This window comes from Melanerpes formicivorus, unplaced genomic scaffold, assembly GCF_026170545.1.
Source record: "Melanerpes formicivorus ecotype bairdi unplaced genomic scaffold, bMelFor1.0.p_v2 SCAF_41, whole genome shotgun sequence".
Classification (NCBI taxonomy): domain Eukaryota; kingdom Metazoa; phylum Chordata; class Aves; order Piciformes; family Picidae; genus Melanerpes; species Melanerpes formicivorus.
The window spans coordinates 6275-23653 of record NW_027142393.1 but is presented as its reverse complement, the minus strand read 5'-3'; the positions used below and the strand labels follow the sequence as shown (position 1 = coordinate 23653).

General features: G+C 50.8%; 1 protein-coding gene across 1 annotated transcript; it reads right to left on the bottom strand.

Moving 5' to 3' along the window:
• Positions 1–182: 182 nt before the first annotated feature.
• NMI (N-myc and STAT interactor) lies at positions 183–16267 on the bottom strand. Its single transcript, XM_068158671.1, has 11 exons — positions 15929–16267; positions 13863–13913; positions 11814–11921; positions 9889–9966; positions 8709–8858; positions 7857–7964; positions 5898–6060; positions 4224–4330; positions 3909–4101; positions 2051–2157; positions 183–1123 (listed from the first exon to the last, which is right to left on the bottom strand). The coding sequence occupies exons 1-11, from the start codon at positions 16265–16267 to the stop codon at positions 932–934; spliced, it is 1596 nt and encodes a 531-aa protein (XP_068014772.1). The 3' UTR covers positions 183–931.
• Between the last annotated feature and the right edge of the window lie 1112 nt (positions 16268–17379).

Below are 17379 nucleotides of genomic sequence, written 5' to 3'. Positions count from 1 at the left end.
TTTGGTCCATTGTCCTTTTCCTGCACACTAAGCTGGCAAATAACTTATTTTCAAGGTTAGACCCACGCTGCTTCCAAGTGAGGATGACTGTTGCCAAACCATTTCAGCCCCCAGCAGGGCAGCAAATAAAAAGGCAGACAGCAGAAAGGGAAGAACACTCCACCTTGGAAAATAACTCCTCATTGCATGACATGTCTATTTTATTGCAGAGCTGGTTTAGAAGGAGAACTGGAAGGACAAGCTGGAAACCAAAGGGGGCACTTGGGGACTTTGTATTGAGTTGCTGGCTATGAAGATATCAGAGGCTCTGACCCTAGGAGAAGGAAACAGCTTTCTGGCAGCTCCAAGCACCATTTCTGTTATAACCTTTACTCTAAGGTGCAGGTTCTTGAGTAAATCTGTGGTGGGTTTACACTCTCCCACTTTCTCTTCTACTTGTGAGAATGCAGATGTTATGAAATGACAGGGAAACTGTCATCAAGGATTTGAGGTATGGGAGCACACAGCCACCTCAGCAAGGCTGGAGTTCCTCCAGAGCCACCTCCTGCAGCTGTGGCACTGGGTGAAAGCAGGTCTGCAAGGAGACTTTTTGAGGGAGGTTACATAGGACTTTTGGAAGCAAAGAGGAAGAAGGGGGAGTAAATACAATCCACTGTGGAGCAGGAGACCTGCCCAAAGTTTGCAAGGTCTTAGAAGTGTCAAGTACTGGTAAAAGCTTTAATCAGGAACCTCTGAAGCAGCAAGTAGTGATTCTGACTGAACTGCCAGGGAAGGCCTTTGCTGTTCCATAGATGAGAAGGACAAGAGGTTCTTTTCCACACACAGACTTCAGAGCTCGAAAGCACAATGGCTGCAGAGTGACCTCTGCCCCTGAGGAAGCAGGAAGAGGCAGAACTTCCTGAATTCAACTTACATTTCCCCTCAGGGCATTCTAATTATCCTCCTCAAAACAAACCCAGGCTGCTCTATTCAGTGCATATTTGATTGCTTCTATTTCCCCACCGCCGTTACTGGGCCTCTGAAAATGGATTTCAACCATGTCCTGGATGCTTTCTTCATCCTCCTCATCTATCCCTGGAATTCCACTCAACAGAAGGGTCTTCTTGGAAACCCCACGGTAGACCTGTTGAGGAAAGAAACCAGACTGGTATTACACACCAGGTGCTGGAAGTACAGCCTCAATTCCCTCATCCACATCACTGCTAAAGACATGAAAGAGAGCTGTCCCCAGCACTGAGCCCTGGGGAACACCACTGGCCATCAGCCACCAGCTGGAGTTAACTCCATTCCCCACCACTCTCTGGGCCAGGTTTTAGCCCAGCAAACCTCTCCAAACCATGAGCAGCTAGCCCTACACTCCTCCACTCACACACATGCTACATCTGGGGATCTCTGCTGACTCCAGATGGCATCACCCCACAAAATCCACACCAACCCAGACACATGGCTGCAAAGGACACTTGCATCCACCTCATGAATAGACACACTGATGCTTTAATTCCATAGCCCTGATTCTATACACAGTGCTGAGGTGATCACAATCTAGTCACACAAAGGCAAAGGAGACTCCAGTGAGCAAGCAGACTGGGGTTGCTGGGGGACAAAAGTCCTCATTTGGGGTGACTGAATGAAAAAAGGAGCAAGCCTTTCCTAGAACAAGAGGCTCTGCTGAGAGTGCCACACACATCCCATCAGGGGTGAACAGGACAGTGCTGTGTGACTCCAAAGATGATGTGTCTACAACTGACCTACTTCACAAGCAGTTCAGTATCTGACCCCTGTCTGGCACAGCCATTATGCTGAGTAATGAGATAATTCAATCAGGGAAAGATTCCCCCCCCCCTTTCAATTAAATGATGCATTTCAGATGGCAAACCAGGAGATTATCATCAGAGCAGCAGACTGCAGACTCATGCTGGCTACTGAGTTTCCTAAAAGCTTTCCCCAAAGCTTCTGTAGTTCTCCAAACAGAAAGTTCTGCCCACATCTCCCATTTTCCACCTCCCTCCTTCTGTTTTAGGGGGGGTCAGCCTGGACTGGATTCTCTCACCTGACATTTGTCCGAGTGCATGGTGGTGCTTGGGGACACAGAGAGCCAGAAGAACCTTCCATTCACGAGGAGGGGGTATTCAGTGCATCTCACAAAGCTTTGAGCTGCTGTAATGGAGAATGACAGAAGAGGAGTCAGAGCACTGCAACCCAAGATGCTCTTTTTAAGTGTACCAAGGAACAGATTTCTCTCTCTTCCAGGGATTTAGATGTGCTAGCACACTTCCCAGAGAAGGGCCAGGAGGATGAGCAGAGGGCTGGAGCACCTCTCCTATGAGGACAGACTGAAGGAGTTGGGGCTGTTCAGTCTGGAGAAGAGAAGGCTCCAAGGTGACCTCATTGTGGCCTTCCAGGATCTGAAGGGGGCCTACAGGAAGGCTGGGGAGGGACTGCTCAGGATCTCAGGGAGTGATAGGACTAGGGGGAATGGAATGAAGCTGGAGGTGAGGAGATTCAGGCTGGAGGTGAGGAGGAAGTTCTTCCCCATGAGAGTGGTGAAGCCCTGGAATGGGTTGTCCAGGGAGGTGGTTGGGGCCCTGTCCCTGGAGGTGTTTAAGCCCAGGCTGGATGAGGCTCTGGGCAGCCTGATCTAGTGTGGGGTGTGCCTGCCCATGGCAGGGGGGTTGGAACTAGATGATCCTTGTGGTCCCTTCCAACCCTGACTGATACTATGATACTTGCAGAGCCTTCAGATGCATTCAGCAAACAAGTTTGTCTGGCATTTCCAAACAAGCAAAATCATTAACTCCCCACAAAAGCTTCTGCAATAAACCTAAAGCAGCTGCTCTGAGTGGCTGTGGCTCCAGCAATCTTCACAGGATTGCACACAGTTGGGCAATCTGAAAGACTTTGACATGAAACAAGAGCTAAAATCAAACACAGTCCCCTCAGTTTCTTTTTTTGCAGTGCAACTGTTTAGAAATGCAGAGAAAAAGGAAGGGTTTGGCAAAGTTAAGGCAGAAATAAAGCTCACAAACTGCAGGCCAGGTCGTGACTGAGCAGAAAGGAGGGTGATGAAATGCTGCAGAAAATGACCTGGGAGCGCTGGTGGACAAGATCACTGTAAGCCCACAGTCTGCCATCATGGTCACCTAGTGTGCATTAGGAAGAGTGTGACCAGCAGGTCAAGGAAGGTGCTCCTTGCCCTTTGCTCTGCCCTAGTCCAACCATATCTGGAATATTTGGTCTAGTTCTGGGCTCCCCAGTTCAAGAGAGACAGGGAACTGCTGTACAGAGTCCAGCAGAGGCTCCAAAGCTGCTGAGGGGCCTGGAGCATCTCTGTGAGGAGGAAAGGCTGAGAGCCCTGGGGCTGTGGAGCCTGGAGAAGAGCAGCCCCAGAGGGGATCTGAGCAATGCTCAGCAAGAGCTAAAGGACTTGTGGGGGTAAGAGGCTGAGGCCAGACTCTTGTCAGTGGTGCCCAAGGACAGGACAAGGGGCAATGGGCACAAACTGGAAGCCAGGAGGTTCATCCTGGAGGTGAGGAGAAAGTTGTTTGGTGTGAGGGTGCTGGAGGCCTGGAGCAGGCTGCCCAGAGAGGTTGTGGAGTCTCCTTCTCTGGAGAGCTTCCAACCCCACCTGGCCATTGTGACAGAGCAAGCTGCTGTGGGTGCCCCTGCTTTAGCAGAGGGGTTGGACTTGGATGATGTGCAGAGGGCCTTTCCAACCCCCACCATGTGTGGATTCTGTGTGATTCTGTGCCTGCTTTACTTACTTAAGAGCTGGATGGGTGAACCCCCAGCTTCTCCTCAGCTACTGCACTGCCTGTGGGCAGCATTCAGTGGTTAACACAGGATGGGACAGGGGGTGGACAGGACATGCAGGCCTGTCCACCTAGCTGACAAAGCATCTGACACAGTACCTCCAGGTTTGCAGAATGTAATAGCAGCTGTTCTAGACTGCCTGTCATATGCCACATCTTCCACCTCTCCTGCTGCTCCTTTTCCAGCCTTGTAGAAATTGAGCTCCAGCTTATCTCTCATCCAGTCATCAGGGATGGACAGGTCAGGTATATCTGCAACATTGATCTCCTTCCCAGAAATGGTGACATGGAGCTGAAAGACAGACAATTTTCTTTCCTGCCCTTTGTGCACTGAGCACACCCAAAGCACCGAGCTGGAGGCTTTCTAAGTACTGCAAGTTTGTGTCTGCACAGCTCCATATTTCAGCTGGTTACCTCAAATCTGATTGCCTTGTCAAGTGTGACAGGCTGTGCTGTCACATCCACTGGTTTGTTGTCCAGGATCACAGTGTGTTTACCCTTTTTCACCAGCATCTGGGCAACTAAGGGAAAAATCACAGGTTTTCAGATAGTCAAAGCTTTGTTCAACCATGACCGACCCCAAACTATTCCCCAGTCTCTTAAGCAGAATCTCCTTTGGCACCAGTCTGAGAGAAATAAATAGAAGCTTTGCAGCCCAGATCCCACTACCCATGTCTCCAGCATGGCTGTCTCCATAAAATCCCAGGGGTCAGAAGCACCAGGTAAAATCCACTGTATCTCTAGAGCTGGCAAGCTACAGGGGGAACTGAGGGGAGTGAGTCCATCATCAGTAAACTGCAGATGACATCAAGCTGGGGGCAGGAATTGATCTGTTAGAGGGTTGGAGAGCTCTGCAGAGGGACCTTGCCAGGCTGGACAGATGGGCAGAGTCCAAGGGCAGGAGATTGAACACATCCAAGTGCCAGGTTCTGCACATCGGCCACAGCAACCCCAGGCAGTGCTACAGGCTGGGGGCAGAGTGGCTGGAGAGCAGCCAGGTAGAGAGGGACCTGGGGGTGCTGGTTGATGGCAGGCTGAACATGAGCCAGCAGTGTGCCCAGGTGGCCAAGAAGGCCAGTGGCATCCTGGCCTGCATCAGGAACAGTGTGGCCAGCAGAAGCAGGGAGGTCATTCTGCCCCTGTACACTGCACTGGTTAGGCCACACCTTGAGACCTGTGTCCAGTTCTGGGCCCCTCAGTTTAGGAAGGATGTTGACTTGCTGGAAGGTGTCCAGAGAAGGGCAACAAAGCTGGGGAGGGGTCTGGAGCACAGCCCTGTGAGGAGAGGCTGAGGGAGCTGGGGTTGCTTAGCCTGGAGAAGAGGAGACTCAGGGGTGACCTTATTGCTCTCTACAACTCCCTGAAGGGAGGTTGGAGCCAGGTGGGGGTTGGTCTCTTCTCCCAGGCAGCCAGCACCAGAACAAGAGGACACAGTCTCAAGCTGTGCCAGGGGAGGTTTAGGCTGGAGGTTAGGAGGAAGTTCTACACAGAAAGAGTGATTGCCCACTGGAATGGGCTGCCTGGGGAGGTGGTGGAGTCACCATCACTGGAGGTGTTCAGGAGGAGACTTGCTGGGGTGCTTGGTGCCATGGGTTAGTTGTTTAGGTGAGTTGGATTGGTTGATGGGTTGGACACAATGATCTTGAAGGTCTCTTCCAACCTGGTCTGGTCTATTCTATTCTATTCTATTCTATTCTATTCTATTCTATTCTATTCTATTCTATTCTATTCTTTGCTCATACAATTATAGAACTGCTTTGGTTGAGAAGACCTCTAAGTTCAATGAGTCCAACCATCATCTGGTGCTACCCCACATCCCTTAGTACCCCATCTTGTCCTACACTTGCTCCTTGGGAGAAGAGACCAAGCCCCACCTCACTCCAACCTCCTTTCAGGGAGCTGTAATGAGCAATGAGCTCTCCCCTCAACCTCCTCTTCTCCAGGCTGATCACCCCCAGGTCCCTCAGCTGCTCCTCACCAGCCCTGTTCTCCAGACCCTCCACCAGCTTTCCTGCCCTTCTCTGGACCTGCTCCACCCCCTCCTTGTCCTTCTTGTAGCTAATTTGATATTTAAAATGCACATCATACCTTCTTCATCCTGAAAGGTGATCAGTGCTTGGTTTTGATCCAGTCTGAAGGGGATTTTTGTCTTTACAGTAAAGTAACAGTGAGTGTTCATGTCCACACAGTCATCCTTCTTGTCATCCATGTGACTGAATTTCATCTTAACTTCTGCCACCTTCTTCTTGATCTTAATGGTTTTAGAATCAAAAGAGGGGGGATAAAAAAAGAGAGAGAGAAAAGAAGGTAATTTCTGGAGGGTTGTTTTTTATCCCCCAGAAGAGTCAAGTGAATTGTTGTTTTCCATTGAGCCTGGGGGGTTTGAAGGTTTGGCACTCCAGCAGGCTGAAATCACATCTGGTGAAGCAACTACAGCCTTTCTAACTCAACTAACCACTTGTACTTCTCTATTCCTGGGATATTTGCCAATGAGGTTTGGGGTTTGGCTTTTGGGGGTTTTTGTTTTATCACTAACTTTGACTTTCAACTTGACCTTAGTAAGTGGAGTTCACTTCAACTGCAGTCCACAGGGATTTCCACCTGCAGGAAGGAGAACACTTGATATCCCAAACTTGCCAAACACAAGGGGCATTGGTGCTGCCTTTTAGTTTTGATTCATTGCATCACAGCTCCACCAGAAGGGGAATTCTGCTGCTCACCAGCCTTGTATGTTGGCCACATTTCATAGTATCAGTCAGGGTTGGAAGGGACCACAAGGATCATCTAGTTCCAACCCCCCCTGCCATGGGCAGGGACACCCCACACTAGATCAGGCTGCCCAGAGCCTCATCCAGCCTGGGCTTAAACACCTCCAGGAAGTGGCAGAGTCATCTTGCTGCCATTTAGTTTTGCCTCATTGCATTACAGCTCCACCAGAAGGGGAATTCTGCTGCTCACCAGCCTTGTATGTTGGCACCTTGGTAAAATAGGGAAGGGTATCCAAGGATTTTATCCCTAGGATAGATCAAAACTGTTCATGGAGAAGCTGGTTGAGAAAGGCTGCTTTGGTGGACTTGAGGGAGTTTGAGGTAACTCTTTGCTTTCCCTTTATGTAACTATTTCAAGTTAAAACCCTGTGTGGAAGAAAACCAGCTTATGTCAAGATAAAATAACCAGAGGAATGACACCTACCCTTAAAACTGGCATCTTATCTAGGAGCCTGCTGTCTTGCCATGCCCTCTACAGCCAATGGAAAGAGAGAGATTCTTCCTGAAGATAACTCAGACCTTGGGTGGAGGCTCCTGGTCACACTGACTCTCCTTCCAGTGAAGCCTTCCCCTCTCCAATGACTGCAGAGGAAACTTAGGAGGCTGGACTTAACTGACATCTCCTGCACTGAGAAATGTCCTTCAGACAGCTCAAGCTCATCTTCTGAGCATTAAAGAAGGGAGCACATGGCTGGTGGCTCAATCTCTCTGCAGACACAAAATGAGCAGTCCTTTCATTTCACTGTGAACGCCCCCAAATAGTTGGGCTGTGTTCCAATTTGGAATGAAATCAAGTTTCCAACAGCTGAAGTGGCCCAAAGTTGCCATTGCTGAGCATCTCAATCTGCAGCACTTTGACCACTTTGGACCCTGCTTGGTATGGACAATATTCAGCTGGCTGGAATTGGTTTCTGAGGTGGAGTAACACAAAAGAGAGCACAAACATGAGAAGCTGAAAGGAGGCTGAGACTAATGCTCCATGGCCTGCACAAGGGATTTACTCCCTTCCCTCCATTTTCCTGCTCAAGAAATAGGAAGTGAGAGCCCTTGAAACACCACTGATGTGTGCATCTTGAATTCCAGCTAAGCATGTTCTGCTTGCCTGCCCTTCCTCTCCTGTTTTCAGTACCCCACCTACCTGCATGTGCTTCCATACCCTCCACCAGGGAAACAAGAAAACTTCAAGCTGTGTTTGACACAGAAATCAGCCAAATTCCAACTGCTGAGCACCTGCCCCCAGCTTCCAAAAGGCAAACTGCAGAATGTCTTCCACCTTTACCTGATTGCTCTGTGGCAGCAGCGAAGTGTATTTCACAAGGTCTTCTTGGAGCTGCTCAATCTCTCTCTTCAGGCCAGCATTCTCTTGGTTGATCAGTCTGAGTTGTTGCTGCAGCCCCCAAAAGCATGAAAGAGAGGGAAAATGAAGTGCAGAGACCCCAAAACCCAACTTTCAGCAGAACCTGCAGGCATTAGGAGCTGTTTCAGCCTTGAATTATCCTACGTGGCAGCCACTAGATCAGGCTGGCCAGAGCCTCATCCAGCCTGGGCTCCAGGGACAGGGCCCCAACCACCTCCCTGGACAACCCATTCCAGGGCTTCACCACTCTCATGGGGAAGCTCCTCCTATTTTCTCTCATCAGCACCTCCTGAACTCCCAAAACACTAACAGCTATGAGCACGCCTTCATAGTATCATAGTATCAGTCAGGGTTGGAAGGGACCACAAGGATCAGCTAGTTCCAACCCCCCTGCCATGGGCAGAGACACCCTACACTAGATCAGGCTGCCCAGAGCCTCATCCAGCCTGGGCTTAAACACCCCCAGGGACGGGGCCTCGACCACCTCCCTGGACAACCCATTCCAGGGCTTCACCACTCTCATGGGGAAGAACCTTCTCCTCACCTCCAGCCTGAATCTCCCCACCTCCAGCTTCATTCCATTTCCCCTAGTCCTAGCACTACCTGAGATCCTGAGAAGTCCTTCCCCAGCCTTCCTGTAGCCCCCTGCAGATCCTGGAAGGCCACAATGAGGTCAACTGGGAGCCTTCTCTTCTGCAGACTGAACAGCCCCAACTCCTTCAGTCTGTCCTCATAGGAGAGGTGCTCCAGCCTTCTGATAAGCCTTCTCCTTACCTCATGGGTCTCCCTAGACATAACAATCTCCTTCTGCTTTTTCTCTTCCCAGTCCTTCACCCTGGCCAGCTCCTTAGCATACTCTTCATCAGTAAGCTTTTTAGAGAGAATAAGGTCAGCTTTTGCTTTCTCAGCTCGTTGAACTCTTTCCTGGAGAGCAAAAAGGCAAAGGTTTTTAGATGGTTTGGGTGGTTTTTTTTTCCTTCCACACAAACAAACAAAACTTTAAGTCCTTTATATTGAACAGCTTGGAGAAATACTCTTAGTATCACAGAATTGTCAGGCTTGGAAAGGACCTCAAGGAGCAGCCAGTTCCAACCCCCCTGCCATGGCCAGGGACACCTCACACTACAGCAGGTTGCTCACAGCCACATCCAGCCTGGCTGCAAACACCTCCAGGGATGAGGCTTCCACCACCTCCCTGGGCAACCTGTGCCAGTCTCTCACCACCCTCATGGGGAACAACTTCTTCCTCACATCCAATCTCAGTCTACCCATTTCTAGTTTGGTTCCATTCCCCCAGTTCTATCACTCCCTGGCACCTTCAAAAGTCCCTCCCCAGCTTTCTTGGAGCCCCCTTCAGATCCTGGAAGGCCACAATGAGGTCTCCTCAGAGCCTTCTCTTCTCCAAACTGCACAACCCCAACTCCCTCAGTCTGTCCTCATAGCAGAGCAGCTCCAGCCCTCTGCTCATCCTCATGGCCCTTCTCTGGACACCTTCCAGCACTTCCAGCTCCTTCCTGTGCTAGGGGCTCCAGAACTGGACACAGTGCTCCAGGTGGGGTCTCACCAGAGCAGAGCAGAGGGGCAGAATCACCTCTCTTGACCTGCTGGCTCTGCTTCTTAGTCTTATAAGTGTAGTTATCCATGAGACCAATCCCAGCATGTACCATCCAGGACCTGAGAACAAGTTAAACATGTTCTGTCTGGGGGGAGACTTGATTTGGTTTCAGAAAGATGGATTAGAGATCTTCTAAGGATCTTTCAGCTCATTTCTACCCAGAGAAGTGGTGGGAGTCACCATCCCTTGTTCAGAGAACAAGCAGATGTTGATACTTTGGGACATGGTCTGGTGGTCATGGAGGTGTTGGGTCAAAGGGTGGATGTTGGACTAGATGGTCACAGAGGCCTTTTCCAACCTTAATGATTCTATGATTTCTATGTGCTTCACAGAACTTGCCTTCCATTTCTTCAGCTCTTCTTTAAGTCCTTCCATCTCATCTTTTGATGTGTCACAAGGAGCAGGGGGTATCACAGTCTGCAAAGAAAAGGCAGGGAGAGGTTTCACACTCTGTTAGGCAGTAAGTAGGACACTGCAGCATCCAATGAGTGTCAGAATAAAACCCCCAACCCTCTGCAGCTGGATGGCCATGGTCATTGTCAATGTATGCTCCTCACATGAAGCCCAAAGTCTTTAGCCTGGTTAGCTGTTTTCCTCCAATGATGTGGGGGCACAATATGTGTTGACTCAAACATTTTGAGAGATCAGTTATGCTTTGTAATTAAAAGCTGCTGGAACCTGCATGCCAGAGCATAGCATGTGCCACAGAATCCTTTCCAAATCCATTCAGACACTCAGGCCAAAGCAGTGAACTATTTTAATGGCCAGACAGGACACAAAGCTAAGCCAAGGGATGCTGGACAGCAACTGTCACTTGCTAACTACTCAACTGGCAATAGCCACAGGGTATTGGCTTGATAGCCTTCATGATGGTGTGACAGGATGGACAGAGGAGGGCAGAGCAATGAATGTTGTCTACCTCCATTACAGCAAGGTTTTGCCCCTTCTATAACATTCTCATAGGGAAGCTTAGGAAGTGTGGGTTAGAGGAGTGGGCAGTGAGGTGGATTGAGAACCGGCTGAACTATTCCATTCTATTCTATTCCATTCTATTCTATTCAATGCTATGCCATTCCATTCCATTCCATTCCATTCCATTCCATTCCATTCCATTCCATTCCATTCCATTCTATTCTGCCTGGCTGAGGCACTTGGTGCCATGATTTAGTTGATGAGATGGTGTTGGGTGATAGGTTGGACTTGATGATCTCAAGGTGCTTGTCCAACCTGGTTAACTACTATTCTATTCTATTCTATTCTATTCTATTCTATTCTATTCTATTCTATTCTATTCTATTCTATTCTATTCTATTCTATTCTATTCCATCCCATCCCATCCCATCCCATCCCATCCCATCCCATCCCATCCCATCCCATCCCATCCTATTGAAGGACAGAGTTCAGCGGTTGTGATCAACAGTGCAGAGTGTAGTTGGAGGTCTGTGGCTTCTCCAAGGCTGAGAACTGGATCTAGTCTTATTCAACATCTGCATCAAAGAGCTGTATGAAGGCAAAGAATGAGCCCTCAGCCACTTTGCTGATGATCTCAAACTGGGAGGAGTGGCTCACACCCTGCCAGGCTGTGCTGCCATTCAGCCAGACAGGGACAGGCTGGAGAGCAAAGCAGAGGGGAACCTCATGAAATTCAAGACAAACAAGTGTAGAGTCCTGCTCCAGGGGAGGAATAAACCCTTACACCAGGACAGGTGAGGGGTTGGCCTGCTGGAAAGCAGCTCCATGGAGAAGGACCTGGGAGTGCTGGTGGACAAGTTCCTCATGAGCCAGCAGTGTGTCCTCATGGCCAAGGAGGCCAATGGGGTCCTGGGGTGCATAAGAAGAGTGTGGCCACCAGGGGAAGAAAGGTTCTCTTTGCCCTTTTCTCTGCATTAGTCAGGCTGCTGGGTTCAGTTTTGGGCTCCCCAGTTCAAGACAGACAGGGAATTACTGGATAGAGTCCAGTGGAGGCTCCAAAGATGCTGAAGAGCCTGGAGAATCCCTGTCAGGAGGAAAGGCTGAGAGCCCTGGGGCTGTTGAGCCCAAAAGGGGATCTGATCAATGTTCAGCAAGAGATAAAGGACCTGTGAGGAGCAAGAGGATGGGGTCATATTCTTGTCAGTGGTGCCCAGTGACAGCACAAAGAGGAAGCCAGGAGGTTCCATCTGAAGATGAGGAGAAAGTTGTTTGGTGTGAGGGTGCTGGAGGCCTGGAGCAGGCTGCCCAGAGAGGTTGTGGAGTCTCCTTCTCTGGAGAGCTTCCAAACCCACCTGACCATTGTGATCCTGGACAAGCTGCTGTGGGTGCCCCTGCTCTGGCAGTGGGGTTGGACTGGATGATGCCCAGAGGTCCCTTTCAACCTTCACCATGCTGGGATTCTGTGACAAATAATAGTAAAAGTAGGTTGGCCCTGTGTTCCTCCACATGGAACTCAGCCTCTCAATCCCACAACTGTTTATTTGCTTTCTCAGCAGTTCCTCCAAGAGAATGCATAAAAAATATCCAGGCCTAATGAGAAAAAAAAAGCCCTTCCCAAATGGGACACTTCCAAGCTCAGGGAGACCGGACAAGGAAATCTAACATCAAGCAGGAGGAAAGTGATAAAAGAAGCATTTCAGAGTGTAAGTACTTCAGGGCAGAAGTTCACCAACATGGGAAGAACTACAACTGGATAAAGCCCAAGAGGAGAGAAAATCTTCTCTGTTCTGTTTTGTTTCTATGGCTTCAATGTGCTGCAGAAGGGAAAAGATAAAAACATCCAAAGGGTTCTGTGGAAAGAATCCCTCCCTTCTGCTTAAGATTACATACAACTTGAACATGACCCATGAATGGCAGGCATGCAGAAGAGCTAAATTAGGTAATCTTGTCAATTAGAATAGAATAGGAATAGAACAGAACAGAACAGAACAGAACAGAATAGAATAGAATAGAATAGAATAGAATAGAATAGAATAGAATAGAATAGAATAGAATAGAATAGAATAGACCAGACCAGGTTGGAAAAGACCTCAGAGATCATCAAGTCCAACCTATCACCCAACACCATCTCATCAACTAAATCATGGCACCAAGTGCCTCAGCCAGGCTCTTCCTAAACACCTCCAGTGATGGTGACTCCACCACCTCCCTGGGCAGCACATCCCAATGGGCAATCTCTCTGGCTGGGAAGAACTTCTTCCTAACATCCAGCCTGAACCTCCCCTGGCACAGCTTGAGACTGTGTCCTCTTGTTCTGGTGCTGCTTGCCTGGGAGAAGAGACCAACCCCCACCTGGCTACAACCTCCCTTCAGGGAGTTGTAGACAGCAAGGAGGTCTCCCCTGAGCCTCCTCTTCTCCAGGCTAAGCAACCCCAGCTCCCTCAGCCTCTCCTCACAGGGCTGTGCTCCAGACCCCTCCCCAGCTTTGTTGCCCTTCTCTGGACACCTTCCAGCAACTCAACATCTTTCCTAAACTGAGGAGCCCAGAACTGGACACAGCACTCAAGGTGTGGCCTAACCAGTGCTGAGTACAGGGGCAGAATGACCTCCCTGCTCCTGCTGGCCACACTCTTCCTGATGCAGGCCAGGATGCCATTGGCCTTCTTGGCCACCTGGGCACACTGCAGGCTCATGTTCAGCCTACTATCAACCAGTACTCCCAGGTCCCTTTCTGTCTGGCTATTCTCCAGCCACTCTGCCCCCAGGCTGCAGCACTGCCTGGGGTTGCTGTGGCCAATGTGTAGAACCCAATGGCCAGTGCGTAGCACTCCTGCTGATGCTGGGTATTTCCTGCAAACACCATAAAAAAGAGAGGATTTCTTTCCCCCCCACACTACTTTGGGCAGTTGAAAATGCCTGTGAAGCCACAGGGAAATCCCCATCTGCTTATAAAAGTGCCTTAAAAAATTCCTTTGCTTAGGGTGTTGAGAAAGGATGTGTGGTGTTGGGGTTATTTTACTGAAAATTCACCTAAAGCAGCCTTTTTCAACTGAAAAGAAGTTAAAAATAAGAAGGAAAACAGCAGAAATCAGAGGGAAATTCCCACCCTGGGAACTGAATCAAGGGAGGCAGCAGGAAAAAGGAAATGCCAAAGCAACCTCCAAAGAGACAGATGAGCAAGCAAGGCAGGACAGGAAACACTCTGACAGAATCTGTGAAGCAGACACTTTGGACTGGGACTTTCCCTGTGGATAGAGGAGGTGGGAATGAGGAATTCCCAAAGTATTGAAGGCTGGAAGAAAGATGAGACATTTCAGAAGCACTCTCCCAGTAGCACAAAGCCTCAGAGGCAGAGGCAGAGACAGATGTTCCTTCCAGGCAGCACATCAGGAGGTACTTACAAACCCATTCTCTTCCAGAGGTAGTGGAGGACTCGTTAAATCCATTGCAACCTGAGAAAACAAAGGGGAAAGAAGTCACAACATTGTGTGCATTGGCTTCTTTATCTGCAGCAGCAGAATACCAGAAGCTGTGCTGAGTGTGCCCAGGTGGCCAAGAAGGCCAATGGCATCCTGGCCTGCATCAGGAACAGTGTGGCCAGCAGGAGCAGGGAGGTCATTCTGCCCTGAACTCTGCACTGGTTAGGCCACACCTTGAGTCCTGTGTCCAGTTCTGGGCTCCTCAGGTTAGGAAAGATGTTGAGCTGCTGGAAGGTGTCCAGAGAAGGGCAACAAAGCTGGGGAGGGGTCTGGAGCACAGCCCTGTGAGGAGAGGCTGAGGGAGCTGGGGTTGCTTAGCCTGCAGAAGAGGAGGCTCAGGGGAGACTTTCTTGCTGTCTACAACTCCCTGAAGGGAGGTTGTAGCCAGGTGGGGGTTGGTCTCTTCTCCCAGGCAAGCAGCACCAGAACAAGAGGACACAGACTCAAGCTGTGCCAGGTGAGTTTTGGGCTGGATATTAGGAAGAAGTTCTTCCCAGCAAGAGAGATTGGCCATTGGGATGTGCTGCCCAGGGAGGTGGTGGAGTCACCATCCCTGGAGGTGTTTAGGAAGAGCCTGGCTGAGGCACTTGGTGCCATGGTTGGGTTGATGAGATGGTGTTGGGTGATAGGTTGGACTTGATGATCTCTGAGGTCTTTTCCAACCTGGTCTATTCTATTCTATTCTATTCTATTCTATTCTATTCTATTCTATTCTATTCTATTCTATTCTATTCTATTCTATTCCATTCCATTCCATTCCATTCCATTCTATTCTATTCTATTCTATTCTATTCTATTCTATTCTATTCTATTCTATTCTAAAGCAATTTTTACACACAAATGCTCTATCATTTTACAGGCTCAAGTGATGTATTTTGGGTATCTGAAGCCTCCTTCCTCACTAAGCTTAAGAACTAAGAACATATGTGAGGAGTTCTGCATTGCACAACTTGATGTCACTGTCCTGAAAACTCCTCTGCTTCCCTTTACACTACACACACCCTTGACATCCTCTGTGCTCTCTGCTTTAAGAGATATAACCCTTAAGCCTGCTGAACACAAACAAAAACACTTCCTCTCTACAGCAGATAACGTTAAATGCAGAATGTGTTGCCACAGCATTTGGTGGAGGCAGATAAAAAGGAATTTAGACAAGTCTGTGGGCCACTGATCCAGAAACAGATGCTAAAGTGCCCAAGTTCCCAAGTAAATGCTGCTGGGGTGCACAAGGGCTTCACACCAAGAAGTTAGACACTCTCTAAGGAGCGCTGTTTAACACCTGTCAGGACCTGAGTTGCATCATGACCCAGCTGGACATTTGTGATCCCCTCTCCTGGGGATCAGGATCACTGCCATGTCCTGGAGGCGTTCAACGGGAGGTTGAGCAAAGTGGTCCAGTGTGAGGTGCCCCTGCCCATGGCAGGGGGTTGGAACTAGGTGATCTTGAAGGTCCCTTCCAACCCAAACCCTTGTGGTCCCTTCCATCCCTGACTGATACTGTGATACTATGATAGCTGTTAACAGTTAACTTGAAACTGAGGCCATTCTCGGTTAATGATCTAGGAATCCCTTTCTGGCTTGCCTTTAGTAACAAAAATCTCGCTTCTCTAGACACTCCTGATTCAGCAAAGAGAGAGGAGCACAGCTGAGAACCAGCCTGCTTTGTCTCCTCTCCAGGACAGCCCGGTCAGTCGGTAAGAGAAGGGTCCTGTCCGCACCCCTACGCTTTCCCTTGTGCTCTGAGGGGACCAAACCCACGGCTCTTGGCCGCACTCGCAGCTCTGGCAGCCCAGCCGCCCGCCCCAGCCCCTCAGCTCCCCGGGACGGCCTCTGCTGTGCGGGGGAGCCGCTGTGACTGCGGCCCGGCTGGGAAGGTCGCACCGGCCCGAGGGCCACGGCGAGGCCGGGCACCCACCGGCAGGCAGAGGCGGGGGGCTGAGCTGAGCTCGGCGTGGGGCTGAGCTCGGCGCGGGGCTCGCACAACTCACGGCAGCCGCGGTCTCGGCACGGCGACGCGTCCGGCGCTGCCCCGCGGCTCCCAGCTCGCAGCCCGGTTCCCGGAACAGCCCCCGCCGGGCCCCAGGACACCTCCCTGCCCGGGCCGCCGCTTTCGCTTTCCCTTTCCCGCTGGCGGAGGAGGAGCCGCCGGGGCCGGGCCGTGTGTGTCTGCCCTGGGCACGCCGCTCCTCTTCCTCGACGTGAGGTGGGGAAGGGAAGGTGGTGCCGGCCCCGCACCGCTTCCCGCAGCGCCGAGCAGCGGGGCCGCGGCTCCGCCGCGTGGGAGGGCAGCAGAGCCCGCAGAGCCTGCCCTCAGCCCGGGAGGGCATCGCACCACCCACTGCTCTGGGTGGGATGGGACCGGCAGAGGTCATCCAGTCCAACCCTGCTGGACTCGGCAGGGACATCTGTAACTAGAGCAGGTTGCTCAGAGCCCCAGACAGCCTGACCTGCAATGGGTCCAGGGATGGGACATCTCCCACCTCCCTGGGCAACCTGGGACAGGCTCTCAACACCCTCACTGTCAAAATTTTCTCCCTTCTCTCCAGTCTGAATCTCTCTCTTTCAGTTCAAACCTTTACTATTCATCCTGTCACAAGAGGTCCTGCTCAAAACTCTGTCCCCAGCTTTCTGCTTAGCCCTTGAAGCTCTGAAAGGCCACCACAAGGTCTCCCTGCAGCCTTCTCTTCTCCAGGCTGAACAAGCCCAACTCTCTCAGCCTGGCCTCACAGCAGAGGGCTTCCAGCCCTGCCAGCATTGCTGTGGCCTCCTCTGGCCCTGCTCCATCAGCTCCCTGTCTGTGCTGTGCTGAGGACTCCAGAGCTGGCCCCAGCCCTGCAGATGGGGTCTCACCAGAGCAGAGCAGAGGGGCAGAATCCCCTCCCTGCCCCTGCTGCCCACACTGCTGGGGATCAGCCCAGGACACAGCTGGGGCTATGGCTGGACCAGGCTGCCAGAGAGCTTGTGGCGTTTTTCTGTCCGGAGGGATTCCACATCTACCTGTCCACTGTGATCCTGGGCAGGGTGGTTGGACTGGGTGGTCTCCAGAGGTTCCTTCCATCCCTTACCAGGTTGGGATTCAGGGATTCTGAGCTGCCAGCACACATTGCCAGCTCACATCCAGCTTTTCATCCATGAGCAAGGAGGCTCCACCACCCCTCAGGTAAGGGGGCCTGGGCTTCAGAGCCCTGAGGCAGCAGCGATAAACAGCGCACAGGCAGCATCCATATGCAGTGTCCTACAGAAAGTGGGAAAATCCCAGCACAGTTATGGAGTGGCTGAGCTGGGGCAGGCTGCTTGTGCTGCACCTTCAGGGAGGGCACAAATGCTTCAGGACAGCCATCATCTGCCTTGCATTTCTCCTCTTTGTCACCCAGCTCTTCTCTTGGCTGGGATCCTTTTGTCTGGCGTCAGGATTTTCCTGTGAAATGACTAAGGCTTG